This window comes from Pleurodeles waltl, chromosome 4_2 (assembly GCF_031143425.1).
Source record: "Pleurodeles waltl isolate 20211129_DDA chromosome 4_2, aPleWal1.hap1.20221129, whole genome shotgun sequence".
Classification (NCBI taxonomy): domain Eukaryota; kingdom Metazoa; phylum Chordata; class Amphibia; order Caudata; family Salamandridae; genus Pleurodeles; species Pleurodeles waltl.
The window spans coordinates 1,064,600,660-1,064,623,707 of record NC_090443.1 but is presented as its reverse complement, the minus strand read 5'-3'; the positions used below and the strand labels follow the sequence as shown (position 1 = coordinate 1,064,623,707).

General features: G+C 45.9%; 1 protein-coding gene across 2 annotated transcripts in view; it reads left to right on the top strand.

Annotated features, from left to right (window-relative positions):
* The window catches only part of LOC138293763 (zinc finger protein 551-like), a 104,844-nt gene extending 84,039 nt beyond the window's left edge, over positions 1 to 20,805 (top strand). For both annotated transcript variants that reach the window (XM_069233105.1, XM_069233104.1), the window contains one exon: positions 16,721 to 20,805. In XM_069233105.1, the coding sequence (XP_069089206.1) occupies positions 16,721 to 17,667 (947 nt within the window). In that variant the 3' untranslated portion in view covers positions 17,668 to 20,805. The remainder of the gene's footprint in view (positions 1 to 16,720) is intronic.
* Positions 20,806 to 23,048: the final 2,243 nt, after the last annotated feature.

Here is a 23,048-nt window from a genome sequence, read left to right as displayed (position 1 = left end):
GGTGAGCCTTTGAGGCTCACCGCCAGGTGTTACAGCTCCTGCCTGGGGGAGGTGTTAGCATCTCCACCCAGTGCAGGCTTTGTTACTGGCCTCAGAGTGACAAAGGCACTCTCCCCATGGGGCCAGCAACATGTCTCTAGTGTGGCAGGCTGCTGGAACTAGTCAGCCTACACAGATAGTCGGTTAAGTTTCAGGGGGCACCTCTAAGGTGCCCTCTGGGGTGTATTTTGCAATAAAATGTACACTGGCATCAGTGTGCATTTATTGTGCTGAGAAGTTTGATACCAAACTTCCCAGTTTTCAGTGTAGCCATTATGGTGCTGTGGAGTTCGTGTAAAACAGACTCCCAGACCATATACTCTTATGGCTACCCTGCACTTACAATGTCTAAGGTTTTGCTTAGACACTGTAGGGGTACAGTGCTCATGCACTGGTACCCTCACCTATGGTATAGTGCACCCTGCCTTAGGGCTGTAAGGCCTGCTAGAGGGGTGTCTTACCTATACTGCATAGGCAGTGAGAGGCTGGCATGGCACCCTGAGGGGAGTGCCATGTCGACTTACTCGTTTTGTCCTCACTAGCACACACAAGCTGGCAAGCAGTGTGTCTGTGCTGAGTGAGAGGTCTCCAGGGTGGCATAAGACATGCTGCAGCCCTTAGAGACCTTCCTTGGCATCAGGGCCCTTGGTACTAGAAGTACCAGTTACAAGGGACTTATCTGGATGCCAGGGTCTGCCAATTGTGGATACAAAAGTACAGGTTAGGGAAAGAACACTGGTGCTGGGGCCTGGTTAGCAGGCCTCAGCACACTTTCAATTGTAAACATAGCATCAGCAAAGGCAAAAAGTCAGGGGGCAACCATGCCAAGGAGGCATTTCCTTACACAACCCCCCCCCCCAAACGAAAGAGGATGAGACTAACCTTTCCCAAGAGAGTCTTCATTTTCTAAGTGGAAGAACCTGGAAAGGCCATCTGCATTGGCATGGGCAGTCCCAGGTCTGTGTTCCACTATAAAGTCCATTCCCTGTAGGGAGATGGACCACCTCAACAGTTTAGGATTTTCACCTTTCATTTGCATCAGCCATTTGAGAGGTCTGTGGTCAGTTTGAACTAGGAAGTGAGTCCCAAAGAGGTATGGTCTCAGCTTCTTCAGGGACCAAACCACAGCAAAGGCCTCCCTCTCAATGGCACTCCAACGCTGCTCCCTGGGGAGTAACCTCCTGCTAATGAAAGCAACAGGCTGGTCAAGGCCATCATCATTTGTTTGGGACAAAACTGCCCCTATCCCATGTTCAGAGGCATCTGTCTGCACAATGAACTGCTTAGAATAATCTGGAGCTTTTAGAACTGGTGCTGAGCACATTGCTTGTTTCAGGGTGTCAAAGGCCTGTTGGCATTCCACAGTCCAGTTCACTTTCTTGGGCATTTTCTTGGAGGTGAGTTCAGTGAGGGCTGTCACAATGGATCCATATCCCTTCACAAACCTCCTGTAATACCCAGTCAAGCCAAGGAATGCCCTGACTTGAGTCTGGGTTTTTGGAGCTACCCAGTCCAGAATAGTCTGGATCTTGGGTTGGAGTGGCTGAACTTGGCCTCCACCTACAAGGTGGCCCAAGTAAACCACAGTTCCCTGCCCTATCTGGCATTTGGATGCCTTGATAGAGAGGCCTGCAGATTGCAGAGCCTTCAAAACCTTCTTCAGGTGGACCAGGTGATCCTGCCAGGTGGAGCTAAAGACAGCAATATCATCAAGATAAGCTGTGCTAAAGGACTCCAAACCAGCAAGGACTTGATTCACCAACCTTTGGAAGGTGGCAGGGGCATTCTTTAAACCAAAGGGCATAACAGTAAACTGATAATGCCCATCAGGTGTGGAGAATGCTGTTTTCTCTTTTGCTCCAGGTGCCATTTTTATTTGCCAGTACCCTGCTGTCAAGTCAAAGGTACTTAAGAATTTGTCAGCACCTAATTTGTCTATGAGCTCATCAGCTCTAGGAATTGGATGAGCATCTGTCTTGGTGACAGAGTTGAGCCCTCTGTAGTCCACACAAAACCTCATCTCTTTCTTTCCATCTTTGGTGTGAGGTTTGGGGACTAAGACCACTGGGCTAGCCCAGGGGCTGTCAGAGCGCTCAATTACTCCCAATTCCAGCATCTTGTGGACTTCCACCTTGATGCTTTCCTTAACATGGTCAGACTGTCTAAAGATTTTGTTTTTGACAGGCATGCTGTCTCCTGTGTCCACATCATGGGTACACAGGTGTGTCTGACCAGGGGTTAAGGAGAAGAGTTCAGGAAACTGTTGTAGGACTCTCCTACAATCAGCTTGCTGTTGGTCAGAGAGGGTGTCTGAGTAGATCACTCCATCTACTGAGCCATCTTTTGGGTCTGATGACAGAAGATCAGGGAGAGGTTCACTCTCCGCCTCCTGATCCTCATCTGTTACCATCAACAGATTTACATCAGCCCTGTCATGGAAGAGCTTAAGGCGGTTCACATGGATCACCCTCTTGGGGCTCCTGCTTGTGCCCAGGTCCACCAGGTAGGTGACCTGACTCTTCCTTTCTAGCACTGGGTAAGGGCCACTCCATTTGTCCTGGAGTGCCCTGGAAGCCACAGGCTCCAGAACCCAGACTTTCTGCCCTGGTTGGAACTCAACCATTGCAGCCTTTTGGTCATACCAAAACTTCTGGAGCTGTTGGCTGGCCTCAAGGTTTTTGGTTGCCTTTTCCATGTACTCTGCCATTCTAGAGCGAAGGCCAAGTACATAGTCCACTATGTCTTGTTTAGGCTCATGAAGAGGTCTCTCCCAGCCTTCTTTAACAAGAGCAAGTGGTCCCCTTACAGGGTGACCAAACAGAAGTTCAAAGGGTGAGAATCCTACTCCCTTCTGTGGCACCTCTCTGTAAGCAAAAAGCAGACATGGCAAGAGGACATCCCATCTCCTTTTGAGTTTTTCTGGGAGCCCCATGATCATGCCTTTTAATGTCTTGTTGAATCTCTCAACTAAGCCATTAGTTTGTGGATGGTATGGTGTAGTGAATTTGTAAGTCACTCCACACTCATTCCACATGTGTTTTAGGTATGCTGACATGAAGTTGGTACCTCTGTCAGACACCACCTCCTTAGGGAAACCCACTCTGGTAAAGATACCAATGAGGGCCTTGGCTACTGCAGGGGCAGTAGTCGACCTAAGGGGAATAGCTTCAGGATACCTAGTAGCATGATCCACTACTACTAGGATGTACATATTTCCTGAGGCTGTGGGAGGTTCCAGTGGACCAACTATGTCCACACCCACTCTTTCAAAGGGGACCCCCATCACTGGAAGTGGAATGAGGGGGGCCTTTGGGTGCCCACCTGTCTTACCACTGGATTGACAGGTGGGGCAGGAGAGGCAAAACTCCTTAACCTTCTGGGACATATTGGGCCAGTAGAAGTGGTTGACTAACCTCTCCCACGTCTTGGTTTGTCCCAAATGCCCAGCAAGGGGAATATCATGGGCTAAGGTCAGAATAAACTCTCTGAACGACTGAGGCACTACCACTCTCCTAGTGGCACCAGGTTTGGGGTCTCTGGCCTCAGTGTACAGGAGTCCATCTTCCCAATAGACCCTATGTGTTCCATTTTTCTTGCCCTTGGACTCTTCAGCAGCTTGCTGCCTAAGGCCTTCAAGAGAGGGACAGGTTTCTTGTCCCTTACACAGCTCCTCCCTTGAGGGTCCCCCTGGGCCTAAGAGCTCAACCTGATAAGGTTCAAGCTCCAAAGGCTCAGTTCCCTCAGAGGGCAGAACTTCTTCCTGAGAAGAGAGGTTCTCTTTTTCTGACTGTGTTGCAGTTGGTTTCCCAACTGACTTTCCTTTTCTCTTGGTAGGCTGGGCCTTTCTTCCAGACTCCAGCTCTACTTTTTCACCCTGTGCCTTGCATTGTGCTCTTGTTTTTACACACACCAGTTCAGGGATACCCAGCATGGCTGCATGGGTTTTTAGTTCTACCTCAGCCCATGCTGAGGACTCCAGGTAATTTCCAAGCAGACAGTCTACTGGGATGTTTGAGGAGACCACCACCTGTTTCAGGCCATTGACCCCTCCCCATTCTAAAGTTACCATTGCCATGGGATGTGCTTTAGTCTGATTGTCAGCGTTGGTGACTGTATAAGTTTTTCCAGTCAGGTATTGGCCAGGGGAAACCAGTTTCTCTGTCACCATGGTGACACTGGCACCTGTATCCCTCAGGCCCTCTACACTTGTCCCATTAATAAAGAGCTGCTGCCTGTATTTTTGCATGTTAGGAGGCCAGGCAGCTAGTGTGGCTAAATCCACCCCACCCTCAGAGACTAGAGTAGCTTCAGTGTGGACCCTGATTTGCTCTGGGCACACTGTTGATCCCACTTGGAGACTAGCCATTCCAGTGTTACCTGGATTGGAGTTTGGAGTGGAACCTTTCTTGGGACAGGCCTTGTCTCCAGTTTGGTGTCCAGACTGACTACAGTTTCGACACCAGGCCTTTTTGGGATCAAAGTTTTTACCCTTGTACCCAGGATTGTTTTGTGAAGAGGCTCTGGGCCCACCCTCCTGTGCAGGTTTTTGGGGGCCTGTAGAAGACTCTTGACTATTTTTATTTTTGGCTGTCTCACCACCCTTCCCCTGGGGAGGTTTTGTGACCCCTTTCTTTTGGTCACCCCCTGTGGAAGTTTTGGACACCCTAGTCTTCACCCAATGGTCCGCCTTCTTTCCCAATTCTTGGGGAGAAATTGGTCCTAGGTCCACCAGATGCCGATGCAGTTTATCATTGAAACAATTACTTAACAGGTGTTCTTTCACAAATAAATTGTACAGCCCATCATAATTACTTACACCACTGCCTTGAATCCAACCATCTAGTGTTTTTACTGAGTAGTCTACAAAGTCAACCCAGGTCTGGCTCGAGGATTTTTGAGCCCCCCTGAATCTAATCCTATACTCCTCAGTGGAGAATCCAAAGCCCTCAATCAGGGTACCCTTCATGAGGTCATAAGATTCTGCATCTTTTCCAGAGAGTGTGAGGAGTCTATCCCTACACTTTCCTGTGAACATTTCCCAAAGGAGAGCACCCCAGTGAGATTTGTTCACTTTTCTGGTTACACAATCCCTCTCAAAAGCTGTGAACCATTTGGTGATGTCATCACCATCTTCATATTTAGTTACAATCCCTTTGGGGATTTTCAACATGTCAGGAGAATCTCTGACCCTATTTATGTTGCTGCCACCATTGATGGGTCCTAGGCCCATCTCTTGTCTTTCCCTCTCTATGGCTAGGATCTGTCTTTCCAAAGCCAATCTTTTGGCCATCCTGGCTAACTGGATGTCCTCTTCACTGGAGTTATCCTCAGTGATTTCAGAGTTGTTGGTCCCTCCTGTGAGGGAACCAGCATCTCTGACTATTATTTGTGGAGTCAGGGCTGGAGAAGCCCTGCTCTCCCTAAGTAGGACTGGAGGGGGGGAATTTCCCTCCAAGTCACTATCTTCATCCTCTGAGTTGCCATCCTCAGAGGGGTTGGCCTTTTCAAACTCTGCCAAAAGCTCCTGGAGCTGTACTTTGGTAGGTTTGGGGCCTATTGCTATTTTCTTTAGTTTACAGAGTGACCTTAGCTCTCTCATCTGTAGATGGAGGTAAGGTGTGGTGTCGAGTTCCACCACAGTCACATCTGTGCTAGACATTTTGCTTCTAAAAGTTGGAATACTTTTTAAGAATCTAAAACTGGTTCTAGAATCTAATTCAAACTTTTACAAACTTTTAAACTCTAAAAGAAATGCTAAACAGGATCTAACACAAGGCCCTAGCAGGTCTTTTAAGAATTTAGAAAACTTTTCAAATTGCAAAAATCAATTTCTAATGACAATTTTGGAATTTGTTGTGTGATCAGGTATTGGCTGAGTAGTCCAGCAAATGCAAAGTCTTGTACCCCACCGCTGATCCACCAATGTAGGAAGTTGGCTCTGTATGTGCTATTTCAAAGTAAGGAATAGCATGCACAGAGTCCAAGGGTTCCCCTTAGAGGTAAAATAGTGGTAAAAATAGATAATACTAATGCTCTATTTTGTGGTAGTGTGGTCGAGCAGTAGGCTTATCCAAGGAGTAGTGTTAAGCATTTGTTGTACATACACATAGACAATAAATGAGGTACACACACTCGGAGACAAATCCAGCCAATAGGTTTTGTTATAGAAAAATATCTTTTCTTAGTTTATTTTAAGAACCACAGGTTCAAATTTAACATGTAATATCTTGTTTGAAAGGTATTGCAGGTAAGTACATTAGGAACTTTGAATCATTTCAATTGCATGTATACTTTTCAAGTTATTCACAAATAGCTATTTTAAAAGTGGACACAGTGCAATTTTCACAGTTCCTGGGGGAGGTAAGTTTTTGTTAGTTTTACCAGGTAAGTACGACACTTACAGGGTTCAGTTCTTGGTCCAAGGTAGCCCACCGTTGGGGGTTCAGAGCAACCCCAAAGTTACCACACCAGCAGCTCAGGGCCGGTCAGGTGCAGAGTTCAAAGTGGTGCCCAAAACGCATAGGCTTCAATGGAGAGAAGGGGGTGCCCCGGTTCCAGTCTGCCAGCAGGTAAGTACCCGCGTCTTCGGAGGGCAGACCAGGGGGGTTTTGTAGGGCACCGGGGGGGACACAAGCCCACACAGAAATTTCACCCTCAGCGGCGCGGGGGCGGCCGGGTGCAGTGTTAGAACAAGCGTCGGGTTCGCAATGGAAGTCAATGAGAGATCAAGGGATCTCTTCAGCGCTGCAGGCAGGCAAGGGGGGGCTTCCTCGGGGAAACCTCCACTTGGGCAAGGGAGAGGGACTCCTGGGGGTCACTTCTGCAGTGAAAGTCCGGTCCTTCAGGTCCTGGGGGCTGCGGGTGCAGGGTCTTTTCCAGGCGTCGGGACTTAGGTTTCGGAGAGTCGCGGTCAGGGGAAGCCTCGGGATTCCCTCTGCAGGCGGCGCTGTGGGGGCTCAGGGGGGGACAGGTTTTGGTACTCACAGTCGTAGAGTAGTCCGGGGGTCCTCCCTGAGGTGTTGGTTCTCCACCAGCCGAGTCGGGGTCGCCGGGTGCAGTGTTGCAAGTCTCACGCTTCTTGCGGGGAGATTGCAGGGTTCTTTAAAGCTGCTCCTTTGGATAAAGTTGCAGTCTTTTTGGAGCAGGTCCGCTGTCCTCGGGAGTTTCTTGTCGTCGTCGAAGCAGGGCAGTCCTCAGAGGATTCAGAGGTCGCTGGTCCCTTTGGAAGGCGTCGCTGGAGCAGAGTTCTTTGGAAGGCAGGAGACAGGCCGGTGAGTTTCTGGAGCCAAGGCAGTTGTTGTCTTCTGGTCTTCCTCTGCAGGGGTTTTCAGCTGGGCAGTCCTTCTTCTTGTTGTTGCAGGAATCTAATTTTCTAGGGTTCAGGGTAGCCCTTAAATACTCAATTTAAGGGCGTGTTTAGGTCTGGGGGGTTAGTAGCCAATGGCTACTAGCCCTGAGGGTGGGTACACCCTCTTTGTGCCTCCTCCCAAGGGGAGGGGGTCACAATCCTAACCCTATTGGGGGAATCCTCCATCTGCAAGATGGAGGATTTCTAAAAGTTAGAGTCAGCTCAGCTCAGGACACCTTAGGGGCTGTCCTGACTGGCCAGTGACTCCTCCTAGTTATTCTCATTATTTTCTCCGGCCTTGCCGCCAAAAGTGGGGGCCGGGGCCGGAGGGGGCGGGCAACTCCACTAGCTGGAGTGTCCTGCGGTGCTGTGACAAAGGGGTGAGCCTTTGAGGCTCACCGCCAGGTGTTACAGCTCCTGCCTGGGGGAGGTGTTAGCATCGCCACCCAGTGCAGGCTTTGTTACTGGCCTCAGAGTGACAAAGGCACTCTCCCCATGGGGCCAGCAACATGTCTCTAGTGTGGCAGGCTGCTGGAACTAGTCAGCCTACACAGATAGTCGGTTAAGTTTCAGGGGGCACCTCTAAGGTGCCCTCTGGGGTGTATTTTGCAATAAAATGTACACTGGCATCAGTGTGCATTTATTGTGCTGAGAAGTTTGATACCAAACTTCCCAGTTTTCAGTGTAGCCATTATGGTGCTGTGGAGTTCGTGTAAAACAGACTCCCAGACCATATACTCTTATGGCTACCCTGCACTTACAATGTCTAAGGTTTTGCTTAGACACTGTAGGGGTACAGTGCTCATGCACTGGTACCCTCACCTATGGTATAGTGCACCCTGCCTTAGGACTGTAAGGCCTGCTAGAGGGGTGTCTTACCTATACTGCATAGGCAGTGAGAGGCTGGCATGGCACCCTGAGGGGAGTGCCATGTCGACTTACTCGTTTTGTCCTCACTAGCACACACAAGCTGGCAAGCAGTGTGTCTGTGCTGAGTGAGAGGTCTCCAGGGTGGCATAAGATATGCTGCAGCCCTTAGAGACCTTCCCTGGCATCAGGGCCCTTGGTACTAGAAGTACCAGTTACAAGGGACTTATCTGGATGCCAAAGTGTGCCAATTGTGGATACAAAAGTACAGGTTAGGGAAAGAACACTGGTGCTGGGGCCTGGTTAGCAGGCCTCAGCACACTTTCAATTGTAAACATAGCATCAGCAAAGGCAAAAAGTCAGGGGGCAACCATGCCAAGGAGGCATTTCCTTACAGGCATCAACAAAGGGTTTGAAGTGCTAAAATCACCAGCTTCCCAGCTTTCAGGAACAGGCAGACTTGAATCAGAAAACCCAATTTTTCAACACAGTTTTGGCACTTTACTGGGACATACCTCATTTTTACGATTTTTTGTTCTTTTAGCCTCCTTCCAGTCAGTGAGAGAAATGGGTGTGAAACCAATGCTGGATCCTAGAAACCTAACCATTTCTGAAAAGTAGACAAAATTCTGAATTTAGCAATGGGTAATTTGTGTAGATTCTCTGAGGGTTTCCTACAGAAAATAACAACTGAAATAAAAAAAATATTGAAATTGAGGTAAAAAAACAACAATGTTTCTCTGCGTTTTACTCTGTAACTTTTTCCTGCAATGTCAGATTTTTGAAAGCAATATACCGCTACGCCTGCTGGACACTTCTGGTTGCGGGGATTTATAAGGCTTGTAGGTTCATCAAGAATCCTAGGTACCCAGAGCCAATAAATGAGCTGCACCTTACAGTGGGTTTTCATTCTATACCGGGTATACAGCAGTTCATTTGCTGAAATATAAAGAGTCATAAATAGGTATCAAGAAAACCAAAATGGGCACAAGATAAGGTGTTGAGGATCAGTGGTTATTTGCACATCTCTGAATTCTGGGGTGCCCATACTAGCATGTGAATTACAGGGCATTTCTCAAATAGACATCTTTTTTACACACTGTCTTATATTTGGAAGGAAAAAATGTAGAGAAAGACAAGGAGCAATAACACTTGTTTTGCTACTCTATGTTACCCCAAGTCTCCCGATAAAAATAGTACCTCACTTGTGTGGGTAGGCCTAGTGCCTGCAACAGGAAATGCCCCAAAACACAAAGTGGACACATCACATTTTCTCAAAGAAAACAGAAGTGTTTTTTGCAAAGTGCCTACCTGTGGATTTTTATGCCTCTAGCTCAGCCGCCACCTAGGGAAACCTACCAAACCTGTGCATTTTTGAAAACTAGAGACCTAGGGGAATCCAAGACGGGGTGACTTGTTGGGCTCGCACCAGGTTCTGTTATCCAGAATCCTTTGCAAACCTCAAAATGTGGCTAAAAAAACACTTTTTCCTCACATTTTGGTGACAGAAAGTTCTGGAATCTGAGAGGAGCCACAAATTTCCTTCCACCGAGCGTTCCCCTAAGTCTCCAGATAAAATGGTACCTCACTTGTGTGGGTAGGCCTAGTGCCCACTACAGGAAATGCCTCAAACATAAAGTGGACACATCACATTTTCTCAAAGAGAACAGAGGTGTTTTTTGCAAAGTGCCTACCTGTGGATTTTGGCCTCTAGCTCAGTCGCCACCTAGGGAAACCTACCAATCCTGTGCATTTTTTAAAACTAGAGACCTAGGGGAATCCAAGACGGGGTGACTTGTTGGGCTCGCACCAGGTTCTGTTATCCAGAATCCTTTGCAAACCTCAAAATGTGGCTAAAAAAACACTTTTTCCTCACATTTTGGTGACAGAAAGTTCTGAAATCTGAGAGGAGCCACAAATTTCTTTCCACCCAGCCTTCCCCCAAGTCTCCCGATAAAAATGGTACCTCACTTGTGTGGGTAAGCCTTGCGCCTGCGACAGGAAATGCCCCAAAACACAAAATGGACACATCACATTTTCTCCAAGAAAACAGAGGTGTTTTTTGCAAAGTGCCTACCTGTGGATTTTGGCCTCTAGCTCAGTCGCCACCTAGGGAAACCTACCAAACCTGTGCATTTGTGAAAACTAGGGACCTAGGGGAATCCAAGATGGGGTGACTTGTCGGGCTCTCACCAGGTTCTGTTACCAGGAATCCTTTGCAAACCTCAAAATGTGGCTAAAAAACACTTTTTACTCACATTTCGGTGATAGAAAGTTCTGGAATCTGAGAGGAGCCACAAATGTCCTTCCACCCAGCGTTTCCCCAAGTCTTCCGATAAAAATGGTACCTCACTTGTGTGGGTAGGCCTTGTGCTCGCAACGGGAAATGCCCCAAAACACTATCTGGACACATCAAAATTATCAAATAGAAAACTACCTGTTTTTGCGGGGCGGCACCTGCGTTTTTGGTCCTGGGCTCAGCAGCCATCTAGGGAAACCTACCAAACCCAGACATTTCTAAAAAAAACTAGACACCCGAGGGAGTCAAGGGAGGTGTGACTTGCGTGGATCCCCCAATATTTTCTTACCAAGAATCCTCAGCAAACCGCAAATTTAGCTAAAGAATAAAAAATTTCCCACATTTCTGTGTGGAATCACTGCACCGGGACAAATTTCCTACCACCCAACGTTACCTTCAGTCTCCCGGTAAAAATTATACCTCACTTATGTAGGTGGGCCAAGTGCCTGTGACAGGGAAGAGCCAAAAAGACGTCGAAATTGAGGGGGAACCAAAGTGGGTCCAAAGGGGAAGTTTGAAAAAAAAATGTTTTAGGTTGACAAGTGCAGTAGAAATTTAACGGTATAGATGAGACAATGCTGGGTGGTAGGTATATTTTGTGGATTACTGCAGATTCTGGAAGGTTCCATCACAAAAATGTGGGAAAAATGTGTGCTTTCCAGCAAAGTTGCAGGTTTGCAGGGCATTGTGGGTAAGGAAATGGTGTGGGGTGCATGTGAAGCACACCACCCTGGAATCAACTAGATGTTTAGTTTTCAGATGTGTCTAGGTCTTGTGGATTTTTCTACATGGCAGCATCCCAAAGTAAAAAAAAGTGCAGCCCTCACCATTCCAAGTGGGACGATTTTGAGAGTTACCAAGCTCGCATGGTCCAAATGTAAAACAAAAGCCAAAAATAATCAAATGTCCTCTTGCTTGCCATGGGATAAGATGTTTTAGTGTGAGGGGAGAGCTGAAAGACTGTTAGCCCCTTCAGTTTGGGTGGGGGCATAACTAGGCCCATACTGGTTGGTAGCCACCACCCCACTAGTTTCTTTTTTTTTTTTTTTATTCCCTGGCATCTAGTAGACTTTCTGTCCCCCCGGGGTGTGGATCGGGGGTAATTGCCCAATCTGCCCACTGGTGGGCAGAACAACTTTGGCCCCATTTATTTGGTGTGGGGGTATGGCCATACCCCCAACCTCATATTTTGTAAAAAAATCTTCCCTGGTCTCTGGTAGGCTTTCTGCCCCCCTTGCGGGCAGATGGGCCTTCCAAAATAGGCCAATCTGCCCCCAAGGGGGCAGTTATGGCCATCAGTAATGTGTCCCCATGGGGAGAGACCCTTGCCCAAGGGGCTGCCCCCTCCAAACAAAGCACACACACCAATCCATGGTGTCTAGAGGTTTCTGCCCCCTTTGGGGGCAGATTGCCCTAACAAAAATAGGCTGATCTGCCCCCAAGGGGGGCAGAAATGGCCTAAATACAATTTCCCCCACAGGGGAGCGACCCTTGTCTAAGGGGTCGCTCCCCATACATAAAAACATAAAGTAAATAAAAAAAAAATATATATATATATATATATATATGTCCCTGGTGTCTAGTGGATTTCTGCCCCCCGGGGGCAGATCCGCCTAATAGGGGGTGCAGAAATGGCCTAGAAATAATTTGCCCCCGAGGAGCAGCCCTTGCCCAAGGGGCTGCTCCCCTTACTTCAAATGGCCCATAAAAAAAATATATATTCCCTGGTGTCTAGTGGTTTACCCCCCTGAGGGCAGATCGCAAGGCAGAAATGGCCTAGTAATAATTCCACCCCCCCTCCCACGGAGCGACCTTTGCCCAAGGGATCGCTCCCCAAACATAAAAAAAACAACAAAAAAAAAACAATAAATAACATTTTCTCTGGTGTCTAGTGGATTTCTGCCACCCCCCTCCCCCGGGGAGGCAGAAATGCCAAGAAATAAATTGCCCCCGAGGAGCGGCCCTTGCCCAAGGGGCCGCTCCCCTTATCAGTAATTGTACAAATAAAAAAAATTCCCTGGTGGCTAGTGGCATGCGATCGGGCAGCAGAAATGCTCAGAGAAGCCTCAAAGGAGAGGAAAGGCCTTTCCTCTCCTTTCAGGCTCCTTTGCCCCTCCATGTGGGCGCCAGAGGGAAGGCCTCTGGTGAGGTCAGCGCGCAAAAGCGCACTGACGTCATCAGACACCGCAGGGGTGGAAGGGAAAGCGATTCCCTTTCCATCCCTGCCGAGGGGAGGGGGGTGCCTGGCCATCGGGGGAGCGGGGCCCATAGCAGGATGAGGTGGTCTCGTTCTTGGCACCGGGGAACCAGCGCCGAGGACGAGATCACCTCGTCCTGGCCACCTAAGGGGTTAAATTGGCACATATGTATCTGGTCAGCTGCTGAGAGAAATATACTAAGACAATTTACTGAGAATCAAATCAAACAAGAGTAGCCTGATAATGTAAGGGTGAACCTTGTAATAAATGTTTTTAGTAGTGTTTTTAAAGTAAGGTAATAGAGATGGCAATTTTTCATATTTAGAAGTTCTAATATATTTTGTGTTCTTTTTGTGTACTTTTTTGCTGATTTGAAGACACGTTTTTTTTTTCCTGTTTGTGTGTGTGTTTGTGTGTGTGTGTGTGTAACACAAGGAAAGCCATGATAAAGTTTGGCTCACCAGGTCTTTGGTTGAAGGGACAAAGGGATAGATTTGTCTGTTTGCCCACTTGAGCTTTATGTTTCATTGCAGAGACCAATATAATATGATAATAGTGAAAGGTGCCTGCATGATGTTGTGCTTACAATGATTAGGCAGTGTATGATTTATTCATGGGAATCATGAGATTCCAGCTGAAATACAGATGTTTAGTATTATGAACAAAGTAATGTTTGCCAACAAGGCAGATCAAATATTTATTTTCCTTTTTTCCGTAGAGACAAACATGGACAGACTGGATGGTTGCCCACTTGGGCTTTAAGTCTAAGTGGCAGGGACATAAAGAATTAGGGAATATTCTGCTGTGAGGGGTACAGACAGGAGAAAAATAAAGAGATGAATTTACACATTAAGTATGAATGATTGCATAAATAATGCTTCGATTATTGATGTGTTATTTTGATTAATTATGAAATGTCTAATACCACAACTAGTGCACTGTGTTCGGGTAAAGTTGTGTTTCAGTTCTGCATTGAGTTTGTGAAGTTGCACGATGTGATTGGTGGAAAGATATAACGTGGGTTTAAAGGGAGAAGCAAAGATGGCACCTCCCAGGTTGAGAAAGGCACGTAGTGCCGAAATACGTTCTTTGTGGTTCGCGTAATAAATTCACTGTGCAGAAGCAGCTTTCCGAGTGCTGTCCTCTCTGTTTATGAACCAAGGAGAAAGTTGACATATAGATAGATAGATAGAAAGACAGATCGATACCGCTATAAAACCTACTGGCGCCAGTAGGTAGTTATAGTTAGGACCTAGTTTCAAAGGATGGAGCATTTTTTGTTTTGTCAATAACTTTGGCACCGCTTCACAAAGCTTCACTAAATTTTCAAAACGTATACTTTGGTCATTTCAGCTACTTTCTGAAAAGTTTTGGGGTGATCCGTCAAACCTGGACTGAGAAAAAGAGGGATCCCAAAATGCATTTTCCCCATTGATTTTCCATAGGGATTTTGAACATGACTACAGTCCAAACCGCTGGACCTAATTACACCAAATTCGGCAGAAGCTACCTGTTGGTCCAGAAACAGTGCTTTTTGTGATTTGGTGTTAATCCCTTCAGTAGTTTTTCAGATATTAGAGTTTAAAAAAATATAGATATCTAGGCACACTTTGTCCGTGGATCTGACTATCTCCATTATGAAATGATTGGGTACCAACACTTCAACAGAGAGAATGATTGCTCTCACTGACGGAGCTGTACATTTAGCAGATCCCTGTCTGTATCACCTATGCCAGCTCCCGCAGTAGGCGAGCCTCGGCTGGGATTGTGGAGGCCTAGAGGTTCCCCCTGCACTTCCAACGAAGGAGAAATGCCCAAACAGGGCAAAGACAAGCAGAATGGAAGAAACAGGGCAATAAAGAAGCAGAAAACTAACATAAAGGCACAAACAGCGGACAAAAAATGAGCATAAGACCAAGAATTGACCAGAAAAAACTGTAACTCGCGCCCGAAAATAACTATAACTTGCGCCCTCACCATGTACTGCTAATTACCTCAAATATTACAGCACTCACTTCTATGACATCATTAAAAATATAAATGAAACATTAGCGGTGAAAATATTGAATAAGAAACTGTGTGTGGCAGGGGCGCGAGTTATAGTTACATTAGGGCGCACGTTACAGTTACTTGAAATAAATCTAACTATAACTGCTCAATTTCTAATGTTTTGTTTGAGTAAGTTCAGAACCTAACTAAAATGTCCCTGTCTACAAGATGTGCAAATATGTGTCACAGCATGCAAATTGCGTGTCACTACAAAATGCGACAACTGTTATTATGTTTAAGAACAAACTGAGTATTTTCAACCATTGCTAATAATCGATGAGCCCCTTAGAATACACTGGAACCACTTCTCAAGCTTGCAGACAAGCAAGGAAATAGTATATTTAGAAGAAGGTCATGAGTCTGAGGTGCTTGTTTTTAGGAAACGGATACCTAAAATGAAAGTAAATAGTCGACACTTACCTGCGTTTAGGAGAGGCGTGTTGGGGAGCCTACCTGCTTGATTGCACTCTTACAGTGACAGAGTACCAGTCAACTGCCTGTATATTCTGCCACTATAAAGGGGCGTGCTATCATTCCAGCTGAATGAGTGTGCTGTGAGACCCCATCACATGATGCAGGTTCCCTCGTGACATATGTGCGCAAAAACGTCACGTATTGTGGTCTCCTCTGAAGAACTGGAAAACATATGTGGTGGTGCTGTTGGGCACCATATTAGATGTAATAGAGGCTTTTTTTAAATCATATAAAATTAGCTTGACGTTGTATTTCAAGTGAAAAAAATATATAGATTATTTATATTAATTTACTCTGGGTATCATTTAAAGTTGGAATCTTAGAATACATAATTATAAAGGCTCGACATGCATTGATGTCACTGAAGAGTGGGCACACTCACAGTATGGTCAGGTATCTTAAACAAGGGTGTCAGATGTATTGTAAGTTACTTGATAATATTTGTAGTAACATAGGGGGCTAATTAAAAGGTCTTTACATAAGGCCAAGAGAATAACATGGTTTACCCCTCCAGATAATAAATATTAAAGGATGGGAGCGCATCTGGATGAGCTTAAGATGCAAAAACAGTCTATATGAACCACTGTCCAGCCCTCAAGGTAAACGTTTGTTAGGACCATCAATTCTTCATGAGTGACATCCGAGGTATATCATCAGTTAGGCTGTTGATGTTCATGTGAAGCTTGAAAACCCAGCGTTGTCCCAGCAGTAGACTGATGTATTGTGGTTCATCCAGTAACTTCTATAAACAATGCACTTCATGTCATTTGGGGTATGCTGTTTAGAATTGTAATGACTGGTAAGTTTTGTTGCTTTTATTTGGTATGTATCTAATTGTGCTATGATGTTTATTAATCCTTATCTTTACTGATCTTGTGGTCATGCTGACATAGAACATTTTACACGGACAGTAAATTAAGTATACACAGTTGTTTGTATTGTAATTTGTATGGCCCCGTATTTCCCACGTACGGGTTAGGCCTAAGTCAAGCTCCTTGGTCGCTTCTGTCAGCCGGTAAATGTTACAGTCGCCACAGCAATAATGTCCCCTTATCTTGGGAAAGCCCCATAATAGTGCACATGACTGAGTCAGGGTAGACTTCAGTCCCGATTTACAATGTTACTGATTTATTTGTTTATGCCGTTGGGTCTTGTTGTGAAGTTACCCTGTAAGTGCATGGACTAGAGCTAGCGTATCCCAGGTCCCTGCTGTGGTTCAACCTCTGCAGTGAGTGCTTCTTGTGAAGCACTTGATTGACTAAGTCACTGCTCTTTCTATGGGCGGCCTAGCCACCATTTGTGCCTAAAAGTGAAGTGTGTCTCTTCATGTTAGAACATATATTTTTTTCCTGAATTGTATCTGTCCACCCTTCCATATTATAACAATGCCGTTTTTTCAAGAAATATTTCCCATGTGTAACTTTCCGTGTTCTTTTCATTCTGCAGCTCAACAATCACACTTAGAAAGTATGGATGGGGAAGAGAGACAAAAAGGTTCCGAAGGCAAGATGAATTTTACACAAAATATCTACTTAAGAAAACACCGCAGAATGCACATGAGGGAGAGACACTTTGCTTGCAATGTGTGTGAAAAAGGATTTATCAATAAAACACTTCTTGTGAGGCACGAAAAAGTACACACCAGCCTCAGGCCATATCTCTGCACCAAGTGTAAGAGGTGTTTTACTCAAAAGGCAACTTTTTTACAGCATCAAAGAACACACACAGGAGAGAAGCCTTATAACTGCACTGTGTGTGAGAAGAGATTCAATCAAAAGTCAAATCTTCTACAGCACCAAAGAATACACACAGGAGAGAGGCCTTATCGCTGCACTGTGTGTGAGAAGAGATTCAATCAAAAGGCACATCTTCTACTGCACCAAATTATACACACTGGAGAGAGACCTTATCACTGCACTGTGTGTGCCAAGAGCTTTACTCGAAAGAAAATTCTTCATCAGCATCAATGCATGCACACAGGAGAAAAGCCTTATACCTGCTCTGTGTGTGACAAGAGCTTTAAATGTAAGCAAAACCTCCATCAGCATCAACGCATACACACAGGAGAAAAGCCTTATAGCTGCACTGTGTGTGAGAGGCGCTTCACTCAAAAGGCATATCTTCTGCAGCACCAAAGAATACATACGGGAGAGAGACCTTATCACTGCACTGGATGTGAGAAGAGCTTTACTCGAAAGGCACATTTTCTACGGCACCAAATTATACACACAGGAGAGAGGCCTTATCACTGCACTGTGTGTTCCAAATGCTTTACGCAGAAGGGCACCCTTGTACGGCATCAAAGCATACACACAGGAGAGAGGCTTTACCACTGTGCCAAGTGTAAGAAGAGCTTTACTCGAAAGGCACATCTTCAACTGCATCAATGTTAACACACCGGAGAGAAGACTTATCGCTGCACTGGGTGTGAGAAGATCTTTACTCGAAAGGCACATCTTCTACGGTACCGAAGAATGCACACTGAGTACCTTAACACTGCACAGTGTATGCCAGGAGCTTTACTCTAAAGGAAATTTTATAAGTCCCCAAGTAGAACAACCAAGATAGATCACTTTTCACTGTAACAATCTTTCGTTCTGTTTACCCCAAAAAATCACTGCAACTCTGTATTGTGTACTTTTGACCTGATGATAATTTATTTCATCCTTTAAACTTGCTAGCCCCATAAACCAAAAGAACTCTAAATTGTATACTGTTGATTCTGTAATGCAGTTTTACTGGTATGTTATAACTTAGTGGGGGGCCTATGGTAAAAATGCTTAATACGTAATTCGAGTTGTTAGATGAATATTTAATGAGTCACATATGTTTTCTGTGTCCATAGCAGATTAGCAGGTTCCACTTGTCCTCCACCTTTCCACAACAGGCAGTTGGGAGCTTCCATTTATTAAAGGCAGTTCCCGAAATATCATAAATGGCTGTTTAGTCCAGAATAATCTTGCACACTCTCAGGAGTTTCTTTTCCTGCAGAACTCCCTCCATGCTGTTCCTTTCCTAAACCCCCTCTCCTGGCCCTGCCGATACTCTACTGCCACAGTCGGAGGTGTCTGGAGGTGGGCCCTGTTGAGCATCTCCAACTCCTGAGGACAAGAACTATTCATGATAAATAAGACTGCGTATTGAGCCCTCTTGAGTGACTGAAACTCTTTAGATGGTGTGTTGAAGGTCTTTCCGTGGTTTAACAAGACCTTGCTGTGGCTTGGTTAGAGGCAGCAGTTTTTCCTACAAGGGTCACTCGAATGCTACCTAGGAACCCATTCCGATCATTAATCCTTCATCTCCAAGGTATAGAGATGCAGCTTCCTCCAAGTCCCCCTGTACAGCCCCCTTTGTACCTCCTGATATATCTGTATTAGTACCTCATGTAGTCCAGCCATCTGCTCTGAAGAGATTTAATGGAGACAGAAAAGTCCAAACCTACTTAACTCAGGTGCAGTTTCAATGTGTGAGATTTCCAGTCCGGGGTAGAATGATTAATTTCCTATTTGGGAGGAGACGCTGCTTTATGGACAGAGCTATTAGAGAGAGAGGATAATTCTCTTGTATAACTGGGATAACTAGATCTGAATTTGAGAAGATTAATGATTGACGATCAACCATATTGTCAACTGATTTTTGCCTGAGTTAATGGTGTAGCAGATGTTCAATATTACAAACACCTTTTGGTGTTGTGGGCTATGTTGTCAGTAAAATAGCTTTTATCTTGGTGCATGTGTCATTCGTGGTTACATTGGTTTTCAGTTGTGTAAGTGTTTAGTCAAGACTTAGGTAGTGAGAATCACGTCAGGACGCTTGTTAGTGATGTAGATGTACTCATGTTGTCATGTAGAAACGCTGATTCAGCATGCATGGTGGAATGTTATGAGCCCTTCAAGCACATTGTATGATGTCCTTAGTTTTGTTGCTGTAACTATGTGATTGTCAATGGGTGTATCATGTGTGCTAGGTAGCCCCCAATTGCAGTACATGGATTTGTTTTCTATGTGACAATGCATCTGATTAGTGGGTGCTCGAACTCCTGAAGAGTCTTTTACTAGAATTTAGATAGATGGTTCCCAGGCCTGTAATGAAAATTGTGTTGGCCACTTTATGGGACTGCTACATGTAGTATATTTAGCAGAGATTGTTGCCATTGTGTAAGGTGTGTACTGAATGATCAGCTAGGCATGTGATTGGAAGTCCATGACTTTTAGTGATAGACTGGGCAGGTGTGATATGATGATGAACAGTGATGAGCTGTATGGGGATAAAAGTTTTGTTTTAGCCAAGCCATAATGTATATGATGCCCTAGAGTATTAGGTGATTTTAAGGGATGGTCAAGTGGTGCTCAGATAGTTGGCTTATGTTGTTGGTGAGACAGATAATAAATGGGAAAGTTGGAAGTATCTTCTTTTGACATGATGTAGGCTCTGAAGGGTTTTTAACTGGGACTTTCCTAGCAGGAGATGTATAGCTACTGTTGTGCATGTTGTAATCTTTTTGTGTGTGTGAAGAATGTGATCACCCTCTCTCTCCCTCTCTCTCCATTCCTCTCTCTCTGTTTGTGTGCATCAGCAGGTGAAGGAGATGGGGCACAGGCGAGTGGGGAAGCTGCCGGCCATGGGACCCAGAGTGCTGAGACTACCGACTGCGAGGGACCCAGCGGCCCGGAGGGCAAGGGGAGTGCCACGCGAAAGACAGAATCCAGCTCATCATCCTCAGGATCCTCCTCCAGGGGACACTCTCTGGCTGTGGTGGACCCATCTGTGACCATACCAGCACCATCATTTCCCGCTACCCCCTTTTCTACCACTGCCCTCCCTATAGCTCCCTACCCAGTTGGCAGTGGCCACTCACCCAACAGGGTGGGCGTCTCCTTTGCCACAGACACCTCTGCCCGCACTGCTGCCTTCAGTGAGGAGGCTATTGACCTCCTGAGGTCAATCTCTGTGGGTAAGTCTACCATTGTGAAGGCCATCCAGGGACTTGCAACTCAAGCCCACCAGTGTAATGCGTTCCTGGAGGGCCTTCATGGTGCACTGGTTGGCCTACAGAGATGCTTTCAGGCTGTAGGAGGCTGGCCTGGCTTATAGTGGGTACCTGATGGTACTTACACTCGACTAACCGGGGACTCTTCTTTTGCACCCTCTTCTGGGTTGGCAGGGGCTCCTGTCCTTCCTGGAACTTCTTTCGACTTCTGGACTTGGTTCCCTTCCTTTGCAGGTCTTCAGGTCCAGGAATCCAGCAGTTGTTCTTTGCAGACTTGGTTGGCTGCTGCAAAATCCCAATCACAAGGTGTGTCCTAAGGAAACGTGCAGTACTTTACTCCTTTTCTGGGGTGGGGTAATTTACTTACCTTTACTGTATTCTTACTCTCGCAGTGATTCGGCACACACTACACTTGTCTAGGAGGGAATTTGTGATTCGCATTACACTTTCTTAGTATATGGTTTGTGTTGCCCCTAGACCTATTTTTTCCCATTGTAATCTATAGCATCTCCTATTGCTTGCAATGTTCTATGACTATTTACTTGTTTGGTGTCTAGTGTATATATTGTGTATAATACTTACCTCCAGAAAGAGTATTGTCTCTAAGATATTTTGGTACTGTGTCACCCAAATAAATACCTTTATTTTTGGTAACACTGAGTATTGTTTTTACTTGTGCATACGTACTATGTAACTATAAGTGGTATTGCATGAGCTTTGCATGTCTCCTAGTTCAGCCTAAACTGCTCTGCAATAGCTACCTCTATTAGCCTAAGCTGCTAGAACACTACTACTTCACTAATAAGGGATAAGTGGACCTGGTATAAGGTGTAAGTACCCAAGGTACCCACTACAAACCAGGCCAGCCTCCTACAACCACACCCTATCATCCACAGATTAATGGAATGGTTGAGAGGTTTAATAAAACTCTCAAAGGCATAATTATGGGGTTCTCTGAAAATCTCAGAGGGAGATGGGATGTCCTCCTACTATGCCTCATTTTTGCCTACATGGAGGTACCCCAGAAGAGAGTGGGCTACAGCCCCTTTGAACTCCTTTTTGGACACCCTATTAGGAGTTCACTTGCACTTGTTAAAGAGAGGTGGGAGCAACCCTTGAAGCCCCCTAAAACAAGATGTTGTGGATTATGTACTTGGCTTAAGATCCAGAATGGCTGAGTATATGAAAAAGGCCACTAAAAATCGTCAGGCCAGCCAAGAGCTTCAAAAGCAATGGCATGACCAGAAGGCTGTCCTGACTTAGTACCACCCAGGACAGAAGGTGTCAGTATTAGAGCCTGTGGCACCAAGGGCACTCCAGAAAAAAATGGAATGGACCACATCTTATTGTAGAAAAGAAGGATAAGGTGACCTGTTTGGTGACCTTGGCACTGCAAGAAGTCCCCTAAGGGTACTTCATGTCAACTGCCTTAAACCCTACTATGATAGGGCAGATTTGACCCTACTCATGGCCACTGATGAGGGGCAGGAAGAATATAGTGATCCTCTCCCTGACCTCTTCTGCAACACTGAAGCTGATGGCTTAGTGGAAGGAGTTGTACTTGCAGACTGCCTCACAGAGCAGAGGGAGGACTGCAAGAACTTACTAGGCCAATTTTCTGAACTCTTTTCACTTACACCTGGTCAAACTACTTGGTGTGAGCATACAATTGATACTGGAGACAATTTGCCTGTCAAAAGTAAGAGTTATAGGCAGCCTGACCATGTCAGAGACTGTATTAAATCTGAGGTCCAGACAATGTTGGACCTAGGAGTAATTGAGCACTCTGACAGCCCATGGGCCAGCCTAGTGGTGCTTGTCCCCAAACCTCATAGTAAAAGTAGAAGAAGGGAAATTAGGTTTTGTGTAGACTACAGAGGGCTCAATACAGTTACAAAAACAGATGCTCACCCTATACTCAGGGCAGATGAGCTAATAGATACACTGGCACCTGCCAAGTATCTAAGCACTTTTGATTTGACTGCAGGGTATTGGCAGATCAAATTATCAGAAGATGCTAAAAGAAAAACTGCATTTACAACCATTGGAGGGCATTATCAATTTACAGTTATGCCCGTTGTTCTGGAAAATGCACCTGCCACTTTCCAAAGGCGGTGAATACAGTCCTTCAAGGTCTGGAAGCATTTAGTGCAGCATATCTATATGATATTGCTGTATTTAGCTCCAACTGGGATGACCACTTGGTCACCCTGTGGAAGGTTTTGGAGGCCCTGCAAAAGGTAGGCCTCACTATCAAGGCTTCAAAATGCCAGATAGGGCAGGGGAAGGTGGTTTATCTGGGACATCTGGTTGGTGGTGAACAGATTGAACCACTAAGGGGAAAATACAGACTATTTCAGACTGGTCTTCCCCTACTACTCAGACCCCGGTCAGAGCCTTTCTTGGCCTCACTGGGTATTACAGGAGGTTCATTAAGAACTATGGCTCCATTGTTGCACCTATTAATGACCTCACCTCTAAGAAAACGCCTACAAAGGTATTATGGACAGCCAGCTTTTAAAGAGTTTTTGAGGACCTTAAGCACGCTATGGGGGTCATCAGGGCCAACGACCGCGGAAGCACCGCCAACAGGCTGGCGGTGCTTCTGGGGCCATTCTGACCGCGGTCAGAAAAGGGAAGCCGGCGGTTTCCCGCTGGTTTCCCGCTGCCCCAGGGAATCCTCCACGGCGGGGATTCCGACCCCCTTCCCGCCATCCTGTTTCTGGCGGTTTTCACCGCCAGAAACAGGATGGCGGGAACGGGTGTCGTGGGGCCCCCTAACAG